This window comes from Aulonocara sp. 'chitande type north' Nkhata Bay, linkage group LG20 (genome assembly GCF_057382095.1).
Source record: "Aulonocara sp. 'chitande type north' Nkhata Bay isolate Kocher_YH1m ecotype deep benthic linkage group LG20, A_spYH_male_GT1.1, whole genome shotgun sequence".
In the NCBI taxonomy this organism is placed as follows: domain Eukaryota; kingdom Metazoa; phylum Chordata; class Actinopteri; order Cichliformes; family Cichlidae; genus Aulonocara; species Aulonocara sp. 'chitande type north' Nkhata Bay.
Genome location: NC_141363.1, coordinates 24636700 through 24653757, shown reverse-complemented (window position 1 = coordinate 24653757; position 17058 = coordinate 24636700). Strand labels below are relative to the sequence as shown.

Here is a 17058-nt window from a genome sequence, read left to right as displayed (position 1 = left end):
AAAGGCCTGCTGACACAACTTAACTTTACGCTCAAGTTAGCAGGCATGTCGTCGCTTCGGAGAAACTTGCATTTGAGTCGTACCATTACCGCTGCAGCAGCGGACTTTTTCGCCTTGCAGCCACGACAGACTTTGGCTCTTTGCAGCGACAGACGAGGCCTTTGCATAAATCCGAACAGACAATGCTCAGGGAAACGCTACAATGTACCACCGAGCGCCGAGTTTGTTGCCAGGGTGGCCGGGATCCCCACCATGGCCAAATTACCTTACCAGGACACCGCAGAAGGGCTTGATGCAGCGTTTGTTGGCGTCCCAATTGATACCGGGACCTCGAACCGACCTGGCGCAAGGTAGTGTTTTTCTCTGCAGCTAATATTTAAACGTATGGGCCTGCTGCTCCGTAGACTGTCATTGGATGCATGCATAACAAAGCTGATGTTTTCAGGCGTTTAAAGATAGATTTAAGTTTCACTTTTGTAATTAAAGTGACTAAATTAATCTTATCCTCATGTTGTGCAAAACTTCACAGACCATCTTGTACACAATTGACACATATATAGGCAACAGAAATCCTCAGCTGCAGGGAATGTACAAAAGCTGAAACGTCCAAATTCATTTTGACCACCAAATACCTTACTGTGTACAGTAAACACTATTTTCATGCCATCAAGGTTAAAAATTGTCACAATAAAAAAAAAAAAAGCAAAATCCAAGCAGCAGCCATTGTGCTTGAACAATCATAGCTGTCATCCTGGTTCACAGGTTTGGCCCACGACAGATCAGAGTTGAGTCGGCCATGCTGAGGGCTTACAACAGTGGCACCAGGGCAGCACCTTATGAGTCCCTCGTGGTTGCTGATATTGGGGATGTGAACGTTAATGTGTATGACCTGAAAGACACTTGCAAACGCATCAGGGAGGCCTACAGAAAGATCCTGGCCACTGGCTGCATCCCGCTAACTATGGGTGAGAAGAAAACTGATCTCTAGAGGTGAAGAAAACGCTCTAAAAGTGCCCTTGCTCACATTTTATTCAGACAGTTGCACAGATAGTCAAGGATAGCTCAGTAAATATTTAACAAAGCACAGTGTTGTAATACATGTTCAATTATTAGCCATTTAGATAGCTCTATAAACCAAAGAGAAGATTTGATCAAAGGTTGGATTTTAAGGAAGTTTTGTCTGCAGGTGGCGATCACACTATTGCTTACCCAATCCTGCAAGCCGTTGCTGAGAAGTAAGTGTGCTTTATTCCTAGGAACTACATGTGATGCAAATTATTTGAAGTTGAGACTGCTGATACAGTGCTACTTTTTTACACACTTTAGGATACAATAAACATTGTTTTGATCTGTGTTGAACTGTCTTAACACGGCTATTAAGCATTTTTCCCTCAAACTTCCAAAACTGTACAGCCTACAAATCCAAAAATGCATGATTCAGGTGTCGCTTGAGTTATGCATTCTTGTATTCACTGACTTTACAATCTGAGAATGCAATAAAATGAAAGAATACTGTTTTGTGTGAATTGGGTTTACTGAGAATGCAGGAAGAGTCCTCAGTTAATATATATAGCTGCCACTGATAAACTTCCTCTTTAACCATTTTATACCCCATGCCCTTGTTCCTGTGATAATTTGTTAGGCATGGCCCAGTGGGTTTGATCCATGTGGATGCTCATGCTGACACCAGTGATGTGGTATTGGGGGAGAAAATAGGCCACGGGACTCCATTCAGACGATGTGTGGAGGAAGGATTACTGGACTGCAAGAGAGTGGTCCAGATTGGCCTTCGGGGTTCAGGCTATTCTGCCGACTCATATGAATGGAGTCGGGCACAGGTACTCTGCTAGGTTACTGTTTCATGTGTGTAAAGCATGCTTATGTAGCATATATTTTTTGGCGTTGGATAAATAAACCTTTACTTGCTTGTTCCCCATAGGGAAATGCCTCAGATAAATTCAACATAATGGTTTTGGCATTTTGTCTGGAGAGTAAATGCTGTATAACTGGATTAATATAAAGTTGCAAGAATCTATGCTAATAATTGGTATATTTTATATCTTTATTGTGCTTGTTTTTTGACAACAAGATGCAAATGCTTTCATCTAGAACAAGGGCATTTTATGGCGCTGACTCGGAGATGCCATATGTCTCAAAATAATTTTCTCATAACAAGGCTACTATGTGTTTTTTCTACTCCTCTAGGGCTTCCGTGTTGTGCAAGTGGAAGAGTGTTGGTTCAAATCTCTTGCACCTTTAATGGATGAGGTCAGGAATCAGATGGGCAAAGGTCCAGTATACCTCAGTTTTGACATTGATGCTCTTGACCCTGGCTTTGCTCCTGGAACAGGCACACCTGAGATAGCAGGGCTCACTCCCATACAGGTAATCAAAGTGCTAAAGACACCTCAAAGTTTACTATACTAGTTACTAGCTATATATAAACAAAACTACATACACCAAGCAAGGAAATGTTGTATTTTCTGCTGCATTATTAATTCATTTTTTCAATCAATCGTCACGATTGGATTTAGGGAGTTGAGATTATTCGGGGATGCCATGGTCTGAACCTTGTTGGATGTGATCTAGTGGAGGTGTCACCACCCTACGACACCACAGGTGCTTTTTTTAACATTTAAATTCTTTTGAAATTCCAATTTTCTTTCTAATGTATTTTTTCCCTCTTGTCCTCTTATTCATTTCATTTTTTTCTTTCATTCTGTCAACAGGAAACACTGCATTGACTGGGGCCAACCTCCTCTTTGAAATGTTATGTGTTCTCCCAAAAATTAAGTACTATTGATAAATACTGAGCGCATAGAAGAGAATAAAATGTGTAGTTTTGGAAAAACTCGGACAATCAAATTTTGGTACAGTCATGCTTTGCACTCTTGAATGACACTAAAATATCTGAGGGTAATTACTGTCTTATAAATTACGAACAAAATGATGAGTATGCCGCAGTGGACACAAGTTTTGATTCTGTAAGTATTGGCTTCATTAGGAAATCCTGCACTCATTCAACAGTGCAGTGCTGCAGATGAGTTTTAAGACCATGACAACTTAAGTGTAGTGCTGTTTGGGTGTACAGAAATGTGAAATTCAGTATTCACCAATGTGCATTTAAGGCAAGAAAGACAAACCGGTCAGTGATTTAAACTAACTGCTGCTTTTAGTAAATACGTAAGGAAATATTATTTTTGAAGTGTCTTTATTTACCTTGACTGCTGAAAACAAGTTTCTTCCTTCTGATATCACAATCCAGTCATAGTGCCTGGCACTCTTGCATTGTTTATGCTGTTGTACAAACTCAGTATATACTGCGCAGGAGCATTTCATTTCTTAAAAGGCTTTTATTTCAACCTTTCAGAAAAATGTTACATGTCTATGGTTTCAAAATTCACGATATGAAAACTGGTTACTAATTCATGTTTTTTCTAATGCTTGAAATGTGTGTTCTCCAGGTGTTAACACAAATATCATCCTGGCACACTTTGGGCCCTGTAGTGCCAACTGAGCATTGTTTAAATGGCCCAGCATACCTGACTATTGTTGCTGTCCATCATTTTATCACCAGTGTGCACATCTTCTGATGACTGCTGCAAGAAGGATGGCTCAAAATGCCACAAAACTCAAATCATTCTAATCTAGTTCCTTGAACAGAACGCGACCTTCACGAAGTCTATTGTAACTATTGAAAATGACCACTTTAAAAATGTCAAAGTCTGGCTTAGATGCAAAATATGAAAGAAGGAGGGATGACTCAAGGCTTGCACAGTACTGTATTTTATTAGCATTATATAACAGCAGCTATTATAAGAGAGAATTGTACTTTTTCTGAAATGTAGGCCTTGGACACCTTTATATAACTCAAAAAAATACAATATTTTTTTTCAACCAACCTTCTTTTTCCTCTTCTTTTACCCGTCTTCATTTCCTATCTTTTCCCTTTCTTGAAGGGCAGCATAGTGTCACAGGGATTAATACTGCTGTCTCATCAGTCTCCCGGGTGTTTCTGTGTGTAGTTGTCTCCCCCATGCTTGCATGGGTTTATACTTTTCTCCAACCTCTCTGGATGGGTTGTGATTATGGGTTATTCTTCAAGCACTGCTAACTTTAATCTCAGTCTGGCAACACATTATTGGCCATATTTTCTTGACAAAAATGATAGAACAGACACAGTGCCTATAAAATCAGCCAAACTGTATAATTTCATTTAAAAAAATGGTAACATATTCCAGTGGTTGTTGACCTGAAGAGTGTGTGTGTGTGTGTGTGTGTGTGTGTGTGTGTGTATATATATATATATATAGATATATATATATATACAGTGGGGCAAAAAAGTATTTAGTCAGCCACCGATTGTGCAAGTTCCCCCACTTAAAATGATGACAGAGGTCAGTAATTTGCACCAGAGGTACACTTCAACTGTGAGAGACAGAATGTGAAAAAAAAATCCATGAATCCACATGGTAGGATTTGTAAAGAATTTATTCGTAAATTAGGGTGGAAAATAAGTATTTGGTCACCTCAAACATGGAAAATCTCTGGCTCTCACAGACCTGTAACGTCTTCTGTAAGAAGCTTTTCTGTCCCCCACTCGTTACCTGTATGAATGGCACCTGTTTGAACTCATCATCTGTATAAAAGACACCTGTCCACAGCCTCAAACAGTCAGACTCCAAACTCCGCCATGGCCAAGACCAAAGAGCTTTCGAAGGACACCAGGAAAAGTATTGTAGACCTGCACCAGACTGGGAAGAGTGAATCTACAATAGGCAAGCAGCTTGGTGTGAAAAAATCAACTATGGGAGCAATCATCAGAAAATGGAAGACATACAAGACCACTGATAATCTCCCTCGATCTGGGGCTCCACGCAAGATCTCATCCCGTGGGGTCAAAATGATCATGAGAACTGTGAGCAAAGATCCCAGAACCACACGGGGGGACCTGGTGAATGACCTGCAGAGAGCTGGGACCAAAGTAACAAAGGTCACCATCAGTAACACACTACAACGGCAGGGAATCAAATCCCGCAGTGCCAGACGTGTTCCGCTGCTGAAGCTTTGCCAGAGTTTGCCAGAGAGCACATGGATGATACAGCAGAGGATTGGGAGAATGTCATGTGGTCAAATGAAACCAAAGTAGAACTTTTTGGTGTAAACTCAACTCGTCGTGTTTGGAGGACGAAGAATACTGAGTTGCATCCCAAGAACACCCTACCTACTGTGAAGCATGGGGGTGGAAACATCATGCTATGGGGCTGTTTTTCTGCCAAGGGGACAGGACGACTGATCCGTGTTAAGGACAGAATGAATGGGGCCATGTATCGTGAGATTTTGAGCCAAAACCTCCTTCCATCAGTGAGAACTGTGAAGATGAAACGAGGCTGGGTCTTCCAACATGACAATGATCCAAAACACACCGCCCGGGCAACAAAGGAGTGGCTCCGTAAGAAGCATTTGAAAGTCCTGGAGTGGCCTAGCCAGTCTCCAGACCTCAACCCCATAGAAAATCTGTGGCGGGAGTTGAAAGTCCGTGTTGCTCGGCGACAGCCCCAAAACATCACTGCTCTCAAGAAGATCTGCATGGAGGAATGGGCCAAAATACCAGCTACTGTGTGTGCAAACCTGGTAAAGACCTATAGTAAACGTTTGACCTCTGTTATTGCCAACAAAGGTTATGTTACAAAGTATTGCGTTGTATTTTTGTTATTGACCAAATACTTATTTTCCACCCTGATTTATGAATAAATTCTTTACAAATCCTACCATGTGGATTCATGGATTTTTTTTTTTCACATTCTGCCTCTCACAGTTGAAGTGTACCTCTGGTGCAAATTACTGACCTCTGTCATCATTTTAAGTGGGGGAACTTGCACAATCGGTGGCTGACTAAATACTTTTTTGCCCCACTGTGTATATATATATATATATATATATATGCGCAATTTTATTTGTATAGCACCTTTCTAGACAGAATCACAAAGTGCTGCACATAAGATAACAAATAATAAAAGGGTAAAACAGACAATATAAAAATATCTATCTATCTACAGACTGTAATTTTGTAGGATTATCAGAGTTGCAATATATGTTTTTACTTATTGCTTGTTTACGTCTTTTAATATTTTGTCATTTTTAAAATGAACTTGAGTTCTCTTAGCAAAATATTTACTATATAAAGTCTTGATGTCTTTGTGACATGTAGCTTTATACATGCGGATAATCAACTTGTAATCTGCAAAGTGACTCTGGAGTTACTCTCATTTCCCATCTTTCTAATTTACCAACAGCACTTTTTTAACAAAACGCTGCTTGGGACTTATCTGGTGCAATCGAAGCAGAGGGCAGGGAAAGATATGACATACATATTATGATGAAATGAAAAAGATTGGGACGAGCATCCTATGTGTGCTCCAACTTCTTTCAGCATAACTTCATTTGCATCAGGCTCCAAGGGGCGTTGACCCTTGCTGAGAGAGGAATCATTTCATTTTTTCTGGCTGGTCTGTTGGTTTTTGGCAGCTGTAATCTGCAGCTGAACAGTCCAGCTTCACTGTATCACAGTTACAGTAATATCACAATACATAGTAACAAACAACACTGCTAAGCTACAGGTTTTAAAGGGTCGGACACAAAAAAAAAAAGAGAGACTTGATCTTAACTTCTGAATAGTTTTCAATCCATTGTTTATTTACTTCTCCAACTACAAAATAAAACTCTCAAAGGCATGAAATTACATACAATGTATATATACTCCTGGCATTATGCTTCATAAACATGCTGCTGAAACAGTACTTTATTGAACACCAACACACGTTCGGAATTCACAGAGGACTCGTTTGGCGTTTCCAACACGGCCACAAAACAGACAACTAAACAGTTTGTTGAAAGTTAAGTTGACTTTGAGGCCTATAATAATGGGTTAAGACATTTTTTACTTAACTTTTTCACATGATTTTTCCAGAACTTTTCTGCTGACTGCAAGCAAGGGAGTAGTCCCTAAATCACACCACTGTGGTCAGTGAGATGCCTCTTATAAACATTCATAGTCAGACCAGTCAGACCCAGAAATAAGCTCCCTCTTGTATCCAAGAGGCTAGAGGGGTCTATAGAGCACTGGTACAAATTCCTGCTCTTGGAATAACTGCAGCAGTTTAGGTGTTATTTATCCTCTATGCTGTAGCATTTAGTTTATGTAATGGTGGTGTTTATGGTATTACAGTATAATAAAAGAGTTCACTGAGTAAAAGTTTGGAAGTTTATCATAACTTTCAGCAGTGTTTCCAACACTTTTGGTATGCGACCTCTGACAACATAAAACAACTTAAATCCCTTGTCCCTCCTTGCATGTGTCTCAAACGTGTGATTAGGCGCGGCTGGCTCTACTGTGAGGTCTCTGGTGTATTTACCCTTCCACACCTTGTTTTGTTTTCTTTTGACATCTTTTTGATATTCCAAGATGAGACACAGAATTGATTTTTTAGAAGACTGCTTTTGTACAGTAAATGATTCGACTGGATAGGAGCTCAGAGGTGTCAAATTCGCTAGATGCCAACCAAACATGATGAGCCCATTTTGTTCATCTACTTTTAGTCTATTTTCATGAGCAAACTGGAGCAGCCCATAACTGTCTCTATTCAGGGTTTAGCTTTTAATTGGCAACAGCTGCCCTCTCAAACCTCAGAGTGATAAAGTATCACTCTTTTAAATGGTTGGATGCAGACATCCAGTCCTTCAAACAGCTACTGACTTCAGTCCTGACAAACAAGCTTATATTTGGGACGTGTCTCCAGCGACACAGCACACAGCAACGCAAGGCAGTTAAATGGTTGTGGGGGTATCTCTGCACTGGGAAGTCGGTGTGCTGCACTTTAGAACTCCAGTAGAGGGCAACAAAAGCCCAAATATATTGCCAAGAACTGAAGCGACATATTTTCATAAACTCTGCAGCAACACTTTTATTTTCAAACCAATTGAACCAGTCCTGACTGCAAACAGATGGGCACTCTTCATTGCTTTTACTGTTGTCAGTAAATATTGAGTGAGTGGAATTTGTTACAGGAATGCGTCTCCTAAATATATATATATATATATATTTATGAAGCACTAGCATGTCCCCCAGTAGGTAAAGACAAATAACAGATCCCTTTAGGTTAGGTGTTGTTCCTGAAACTTGTTACTTATTTCTGGATAATTCAGATGTGTAGCTAGTTTAAAAATAAACAAAAAGTAACTCATATGTGTTATAATAAAATAATAATTAACTACGCTGTTACACTTGTCCTCATTTAAACACGAATCAGATGGTCAGTAAACAGTTTTAATGTACTTTAGAATTTCATTTTTTAAATTACATTTTAACTGAATTTTCCAACAATTGATCAAATCAGTCCTACAATTACCCATTCAAAATTCCACTTCAGTATCAAAGCCTGTCACTGAGCCACTGTGCCGAATTCGTTCTTTTGGAAATCAAGTAATTTCTGCACTCTTACAGATTACCCGGAATACTTTTGGATTTTTACTTGCAGGATACTAAAGTATTGGAACAGTGGTGCTTTGCTACTTTTGTTCGAGTAAAGACTTAAAAACGTCCTTCACCACCACCACACACTTTATTCTCGGCGACGTCTCCCCACAGTGGTATTAGTTGTACTCTCTTTGAGCACTCCATGAATTCCATTCCGCCTTTTACTTTTCGGCAGCGCACTCTCCGCACAGGACTTCCCATTGACTTTGCAAGGCTGCATTCAACCCACCACAAGTCCCAAGTTTCGGAGTGCAAGGGAGAAGAAGCCCCATAGTGTCGATCTTTTTTATTTGCGTAATCTTTTTGAAAAGAAAAAGAGAGAAAAACACGAGAAGGGATCCGTTTTACCTGTTGATGAAGTCCCACCGGGCGTGGGACGAAGCGGAGCAGTCGGGTTTCTAGAAGAAAAGTCTGAAATAGGTGCACCGTTCCAGTGGCCAGGAGGCGTGAAGGACCCTCGTATTCCCCCCTTTCCCCCAGCATTTACAGCCTGTGCTGGGTCGGTGGAAAATGGGCACTCTGACCACTTCGATCTGTGGACTTATCCTCTCTTTCATACTCACATCGCAGCTTTTTACTGTAAGTGAGCTCAAACTTTCTCTTTACGCTTTCATTTTACTTTTAAACTCCCCACTGGCGACTTTATTTATCAGTTGCTTACATAACTCAAATATACAAACAATTTATTCCACTCCCCAAAATCAAGTTAAGGTTAAGAAGCAGTGTCTTTGTATCCTATTAAAAGGTCATATGTTGATAGTAGTGTTGATTGTGGGTAAATGTGTGGCGACGGGTTGCTCACATGCAGGTGGGCTGTATAACTGAATCCAGTCAGCATGAACTGTAAAGATGCTTTTAGAAGTAATATGACAAACTAGAGGCTCCGAGCCGGGCTAAGTTTGTCCATAGAAACAAGCTATTCATAGTCTCCCTGGAGTACTCAACTCCTAAACCTTCTTAAACTTTGTGAGGCTCCATTTTGCGTGGCCTAGGCTTTCTGTTATAACTAAGATATGCAATGTTTGACAATGATTAAAAAAACCGGAAATAACAGAATTCTGTGGTAGTTGGTAGTTTGTGTCTTCTCACATTTAGGCTGAGTGTTTTATTCTGTCCTGGAGAGCCTGGAATTCTTGAGAATAAAAGATGCAGGTCGCTTGAGGGTGATGGCTTGAGTTTTCAGTAATGTTATTCAAAAGGAAAAAGAAATGCATTCACCTCAACATTACCATTGACGTGTATTCAAGAGCGACTGCAGGTACAAAAATGTGCTGTACTGAGAATTTCTTACCTATGTCTGTTTTCACTTAAGGCAGCAGCCAGCAGTTATCTTTATTGAATATTTGTTCATTTATTTACTCGATCCAGTTTTTAGGATGTAAAACTGGCTTGGTATTGCTCATTATGTCCAATTGAGAGCAAACAACAAATGAATGGAACAAATATGAAGTTGAAATATTTTTGCTTGGTAACTAACTAACAAATGAGTGTACAGTCCACACAGTGTTGAATATATTTGTTTGATTAATTACTGATATTGCAGCCTAAGATATTGTTTGTCTTCTTGCCTCTGTGTCTGCGCTGTGAATCATATAGAGGATGACCGTTACCGGGCGGCTGAGAATAGACTGCCCCCACCCTTTGCAAATCCCGTCTGGTGTCTCACCTTTATGCCCTCCAATAAACAGAGCTGTCACGATTGAAATATCTGTGACATCTCTGTGTTGATTTGATCTAAACCAAATCCTTTTTGAATGATGGGACATAGTTGCACAGGTCAGCAGACATAAATCTTTCACATGCTGGACTTGGTGTGTGAGCAGTGGTACGCTTGACGTTTGAAAAGCTGTAGTGTTGAAGTTTTCATGACTTTAAGATATATTTTACATCCGGTGATGCCATGCTATTGAGCACTGAGCTTTTCGTTTGGAGTGGCAGAACATGTATCGCGTGTGTCTTCGGTGTCACCATAAGTTATGTATGTTCAATATCATCGATCTATAGAAGTCAGCTCCAGAGGGCTATTATCACCTGTTGTGTTCTGTCACTGAAAGGTAACATGAGATGGCCTCTACACTTTTACCACAGCCTTGGCTGACTGTTAGGCCAACAACACCAGTATAATTGAATTATCTGTAACTGCAAACAGCATCTGTTTCTGGTATTATGCTTTTGAACTCCAGCAGGCGAACTGTCTCTTGATTCAATTAAGCACACGCGCGTACTGATGTTACTACGAGATCCTCTTTCCTTCGTGCTGGAATGTCAGCTTCATGCGCAACAGCTCAAGACAATCAAAGTCAATAAAAACTCAGTGGGTGAGAGTTATCCATTAAATAAATAAAAAAGAGTACCCATATCCCACTGTGAACAAGCAGCAGTAAAAGTGTGAAGAATTGTGCGAACCAAACATCGACACAGCTTCATATTTAATAAGAAACAAATGATGACTGTTTTTTTTCATTATGTCTTTCTTAAGCATATGTAAGCTTGGGAGGTCACTTGGCTTTCTGGGGGTATGACATCAGACTAACCGTGACATTACCACTGACAATTTTGGTACAGAAATTTCTCCCAGTATAGACTGTCATAAGTGTTCCTTGACTTCATTCGGGGCGGCGGGGGAAGGGCAGCTTGGATCGCTATGACTACATAGTCTGAAGTGTGTGTGTGTCATTGGTCTGAATTGTTGTCTTTTTCTGCTGAGTGTAACTCGACCCCTTCATCCCCCTACTAAATATTATGCAGTGACAGTTTGATTCGATGGTGTAGTCAGTTTGTGCCATGCAGACTTGGTGAAGTGGTCGGCCGTCTGTGTGGTGCTTTGTCATTTCAGATCCAGCTACCTGGTGTTTAATTCCCATTCAGAATCAATGAGGACTCTGGGGAGTTGAAAAGCACAGCAGTGCAAACACCAACTCCACTCCATAGTTTGAACAGTAGGGAAAGCCTGCCCCCTGGACACATTCACATAATTGCTTGAAGACTAGGTTTGGTAAACACTGCATTGTTGAATTATAGTCCCAGGAGAGAGGCCATCTTGGTTGATGGGACAATACTGCACTAAATTGGCCCACCCCACCCTCAAGCACATTGGCACATATGGAGAGCAGGCCAGGAAGCTGGCATTTGTTGACTCTGCAGCGAAGTGTGACTTGGAACGGTATAGAGATCAAGAGGCGAGGACTCCGAACCTGGCTCTGTTTCACAGTTCAGCAGAGTTCCTCATTATTTATTCATAGCCTACATTAGCCACTGCTACCTGAACTTTTCACGTGTTTGTCATCACAATCAGTCATGCTGCTTTGCTATAACCTTTTCATTGGCCTGACACGTCCTTTGCTGCTTTTCCACCTCACAGAGAAGATTTGCTTCTCTGTAAGGGTTTTCATCGAGTCTATAGATAATTACAGGTTGAACAGACATGCATCACAGCCTTTACATTTACAATTACTCTGAAATATTTCATGAACTATGATTTTGCTATCAGGACCCTTTGGCTTTGTAACTTGTTTAATGAGCTCAGTCTTGCAGAATCAGTGAATTCCTTAAAATCCCTTCCTAACACTCATTCCTGTAGACCTGCTTTTATGTAATGAAATTACATCTGATGTGTCTGTAGTCCCAGCCTGCTTCAAAATGGCCACCATCGTCCCTGTACCCAAATCCTCCACCATCTCCTCATTGAACGACTGGCGACCTGTAGCCCTGACCCCCATCGTAAGCAAATGCTTCGAGAAGCTGGTCAGGGACTTCATCTGCTCTGCACTACCTGACTCACTGGACCCTCTACAGTTTGCATACCGCCACAACAGGTCCACTGATGATGCCATAGCCCTGACACTACACACTGCCCTGTCACACCTGGAGAAGAGAGACACGTATGTGAGGATGCTGTTTGTAGATTACAGCTCAGCATTCAATACCATCGTTCCCTCGAAGCTGGACAGGAAACTGCAGGATCTAGGACTGAGCAGCTCCCTCTGCAGCTGGATCCTTAGCTTCCTGTCTGACAGACGCCAGGTGGTCAGACTGGGCAGCATCACCTCATCCCCCATCACACTGAACACTGGTGCTCCACAGGGGTGTGTACTGAGCCCTCTCCTGTACTCACTCTACACCTACGACTGCACGGCCACTAACAGCTCCAACATCATTGTGAAGTTTGCGGACGACACTACAGTGGTGGGTCTTATCACCAACGGTGATGAGACGGCTTACAGGGAGGAGGTCAGCGCCCTGACCCACTGGTGTCAAGACAACCATCTCACCCTCAACGTCGCAAAGACAAAGGAGTTGATAGTGGACTTCCGGAGGTGCAGAGAAGTACACACCCCCATCACCATCAACGGCGCTGCTGTGGAGAGAGTGAGCAGCTTCCGGTTCCTTGGAGTACATCTGGCTGAGGATCTTACGTGGTCAGTACACACAAACAAAACAGTGAAGAAGGTGCAGCAGCGCCTCTTCTTTCTCAGGAGACTGAAAAGATTCGGCATGAGCCCCCGCATCCTCAGGACCTTCTATCACTGTGCCATTGAGAGCATCCTCACTGGATGCATCACCACCTGGTATGGCAACAGCACCGCCTACAACTGCAAAGCTCTCCAGCGAGTAGTGCGGTGCTCTGAACGGATAATTGGAGGTGAGCTTCCCTCCCTCCAAGACATCTACAGGAAGCGCTGCCTGAGGAAAGCGGGGAGGATCATCAAGGACTCCAGTCACCCCAGCCATAAACTGTTCAGACTGCTTCCATCAGGAAGGAGGTTCTGCAGCATCCGGTCCCGTACCAGCAGACTGAGAGACAGCTTTTTCCATCAGGCCATCAGACTGCTGAACACGTCATAGACACCTCAGCTTCACTACTGGAACTTCAACATTATGCACTCCACACTGTATATAAATGCCACTTGTTTTGCACATATTCAACTCTGTATATTTTATATATTTTATTATTATTATTATTTTTTTAATTTTTTAATTTTTTTTATTTATTTTTTTATTTTTTAATTTATTTATTTATTTATTTATTTTTTACTATTTAATTTGTAAAAATGTGTATACACACACACACACACACACACACACACACACACACACACACACACACACACACACACGTAGGAAAATATTTAGTATACACATCCAGAAATGCATACACTATTATATATTGTACATATATTTATTAGTTTCAGGTTGGCCATTCTTGTATTTTGCTCGTTTGTGTTGTTGTGTTTGCACATCTCTGTTGCTTGTGGGGCTCGCACACAAGAATTTCACTCGCATGTGCTGTGCCAGTGTGCCTGCACATGTGATGTGACAATAAAAGTGATTTGATTTGATTTGACTATCTGGTCTAAAGCTTGCAGCATTTTAGTTTTTCATTGACTTTTTACCAATTTAAAATCACCCTGTTTGCAATGCTTTTTAAAGTTTCTCCCATGGCTTTAATGTTCACCTCTCTGTTTAGCATTTCCCTTTGAGGGAGCTTTTTCCTATTGGCATCTACAGATGACAACAACCTAAAATATGCTGAAAATTTTGGCATACTCTTTTATCAATCTACAGGTTAATCTCACCGCACATCTGAAGTTAGCCACTTTGTTTGGGATTTTTTTTAAACCTTTGGTTTGCAGTAAATGTAGGTTATTATTATCGTGTTATTCCTAGAATCTGGTTTGTGTATTTTATTAAAAATGTTAGTATCAAGTATATTTTGTGTTCTGAAATACAAATTTATGCTGCAAAAGTTGCTTCAAACCCTTAGGTTGATAAAATTTACAAGGGTGTTTTATTCCACCCTATCCTCTGGGCACAACTTCACACAGACACTTACTAATGTCTTTTCATGATACTCTGTGGTTCTTGGCTGTAGAGTGCTGTGCTTTCATGCCCAATGTCGCTTCATGTCGGACAGAAGAGCCAAATCCAAACACAGCTGCACCTCAGCTGGTACAGCAGCAACGTTGTGCATGTGCTGACATGAGACTCTGGTACTTTGACTACTGCTTGTTGTAGCTAGAGTCATCTCTTTACATTCAGACTTGTTCTGCGTTTCCTCCTCTGAAGAAGTCATGCGGATGGCTTTGGTTCAAATCTCCAAATCACACGTATATATCATAGTCAGACTGATGCAAAGCTTCTATCTGGGAAAGTGCAAATCTACATTTAAATCTGATTTTAATTTAAAAAACAAAACAAAAACTTTCCACACGTGAGTGTTAAAAGGTGTCATAAGTTATCATTCCTTTCTCTTATTATCACATTTGGTTTTTTTGTGTTCTTTTTTGCTCAACACACCATTGAACACTTATAAATAGGCCCAAGTTTAGATAGACTAATTACTCCCTAAAGTATATTTGAGCAACCAAGATTCCTGACACTATTGCTTCACACTCACACTGAAGTCTGTGATTTGACCCGATTTTCACTGTAACAAGTACTTAAAGGATTCCTTGACCAGAATCTTTAAAAGGCGTGATCACTCTACATTTGATATTGTACATATCTCTCTTCACTCCTGAGTTATAGAGCCACAGGTGCAATAAAACCGGCAGAGTTCATGGTGAGGTCAGCACTGTGACCACAAGCAATAAAGATTAGTAATGGCCAAAAAGTAATTCAGGGCAGCGAATTACATGTCTGATTTTCCCCCCTGCTATCCTAACACCATTCATAGTCTGTACAAAAAGAAGTGCATCAAAATATGATAGATATTGCCATTTCAACTTTTAAGAAAGAGATCGATTGGTTCGGTTCGGGGAATACTTAATACCAGGGGATATTGTGCTCCAGTTTTTGTGGAATTAATTCATTTTTGCGACACAAGCAAGTTTTTAAAATTGCCGTTCTTTACTGCCAGTGATTACTCCTGTGGAAATACTGAGCCTTAAATCTAACATGCAAAACAAAAGGTTTGGAATAGACTGGTAACAAGTCTGTGCAATTCCCCCATCTCAAACAGTCGTCTTCAGTCTTTTCACTGGCTTTTCTGTGGGCTGGACCTAAGCTTGCACTTATTACAGATTCATTGAAATGCTAACTTTACTGCATTGCACTCTCCCTTTGAAGGTGGTCCATAGCCTGTGCCCTATTGAATCTGCCATTGTCTTTTCAGAGGGAGTGATGGGAAATCACTTCCACTTTTTGGTTAAAGGGGCTCCATTGTCTTGTTTGTTCCCTCCCAACATATAGAAGTACTCTGATGGGACCCCGTGCCCTTTTTATCAATTGCATGTTGGTGTGTAGGAAACAGAGCATTTTTTCTTTGGTAATTAACAAAGGTAAGAGATCGTTATCAACCTTTTACCCCTTTTTCTTTAAAAGCCCGGTTTGTAGCTGACATCCAGTTAAATGGTTATAAAAGTCCAACCCTGTGGTGTCTTATCAACTCTGAGTTCTCATTCTCTGAGAGCTAACCTGCAGAACCTTGGCTTCACTTCCTCTTACTCAGCAGCAAGTCTCTACATGTGAAACAAAAAGGCTTCCCCATTTGCAAGACTTTATTGTAAGAAGATGCAAATTCACCACCTAAGCTGCTGTTAAACCCTTAATATTCGCAGAGGGAGGTCGGCAAGTGGAATTCGGCTTTGGGGGTTTGAATGACTCACTGAAAGGTAAATAATGGGCAAACATTGGCTTCCCCTTTCTGCCAAGTTTCATTTAATTCAAGTGTGTTTTTGATGGCAGTAACTCAACCCTGCTGTCTTTTACCAGGCTAATTAGGATACAGGCGGTGAAAATAAGCTTCCGCCAAAGGGTTGCTGGACTCTCCCCTAGAGCTAGCCAGATAGTCACTTGAGGTGGTTTGGTATCTGATTAGGATGCTTCCTGGGTGTCTACCGGGAGGAGGCCCCTTGACAAATGCACGACACAGTGGAGAGATTACATCTCTCAACAGGTTTGTGAACCCCTCAGTGGTCCTCCGGAAGGCCTGGAGGAAGTGGTTACAGAGAAGGCCTCTCTGGGCATGGTGGGATGGGTGGATGGATCCACAACAAATATTTTTAGAAGGAAATAATTATCTTATTAAAACACATCACATGCAAAGCAAGAACATTGCTGGTCCTGTGTTGCTTTTATTTTATGAGCAATAACTGATGAAGATAAACTTTTGAGTCATAATTAAAGGTCTAGCCTCAGTCTTTCAGTATGACATCAGGTGTTCCAATTTATCTAAGACATTTATATCTGTCATTATTGCATGAAATATTAAAAGTCAGCTGTTTTTGACATCAGTTATACAGAGATTAGTGATTGAATAAACACAGGGGATTATTTCAACCACAAACTTGCGACTAAATCATATGCCTGCAAAAACAAGCCGATTCAGATATCTCTGGGTAAAACTGATACCTTTTGCATGCAGCACTTCTCTTCAAGCCACTGCTGCTAAAGTTTGATTATAACTGATAATGGATTTTTTGGACAGATACCAGGTTTCAAGGAACAAAAAATCAGTTGCTGGATTTTTTAAATAGATGTACATATGCAAACTATTTATTGTAATTATATTTATGTTTCTT

The 17058-nt window shown here is 40.9% G+C and overlaps 2 protein-coding genes across 7 annotated transcripts in view; both read left to right on the top strand.

Annotated features, from left to right (window-relative positions):
• Positions 1–4: 4 nt before the first annotated feature.
• On the top strand, positions 5–3901 carry agmat (agmatinase (putative)). Its single transcript, XM_086278753.1, has 7 exons — positions 5–350; positions 763–965; positions 1187–1235; positions 1643–1838; positions 2206–2385; positions 2535–2619; positions 2730–3901. The coding sequence occupies exons 1-7, from the start codon at positions 46–48 to the stop codon at positions 2801–2803; spliced, it is 1092 nt and encodes a 363-aa protein (XP_086134879.1). The 5' UTR covers positions 5–45; the 3' UTR covers positions 2804–3901.
• A 4800-nt stretch (positions 3902–8701) lies between these two features.
• Positions 8702–17058, top strand: part of hspg2 (heparan sulfate proteoglycan 2) — a 96548-nt gene continuing 88191 nt past the window's right edge. For 2 of the 6 annotated variants that reach the window (XM_086278692.1, XM_086278691.1), the window contains exon 1: positions 8703–9115. In XM_086278692.1, coding sequence (XP_086134818.1) covers positions 9047–9115 — 69 coding nt within the window. In that variant the 5' untranslated portion in view covers positions 8703–9046. Of the gene's footprint in view, positions 9116–17058 lie in introns of all 6 variants that reach the window. The other 4 variants (XM_086278693.1, XM_086278694.1, XM_086278690.1 and 1 more) reach the window with 3 other exon arrangements.

Excerpts from the sequence above, each read along its gene's own strand:
- agmat (XM_086278753.1), top strand. The coding sequence starts at position 46 with ATGTCGTCGCTTCGGAGAAACTTGCATTTGAGTCGTACCATTACCGCT. Across the intron at positions 351-762 it reads TCGAACCGACCTGGCGCAAG|GTTTGGCCCACGACAGATCA; the intron begins GTAGTGTTTTTC and ends CCTGGTTCACAG. Across the intron at positions 2,386-2,534 it reads CAGGGCTCACTCCCATACAG|GGAGTTGAGATTATTCGGGG; the intron begins GTAATCAAAGTG and ends GATTGGATTTAG.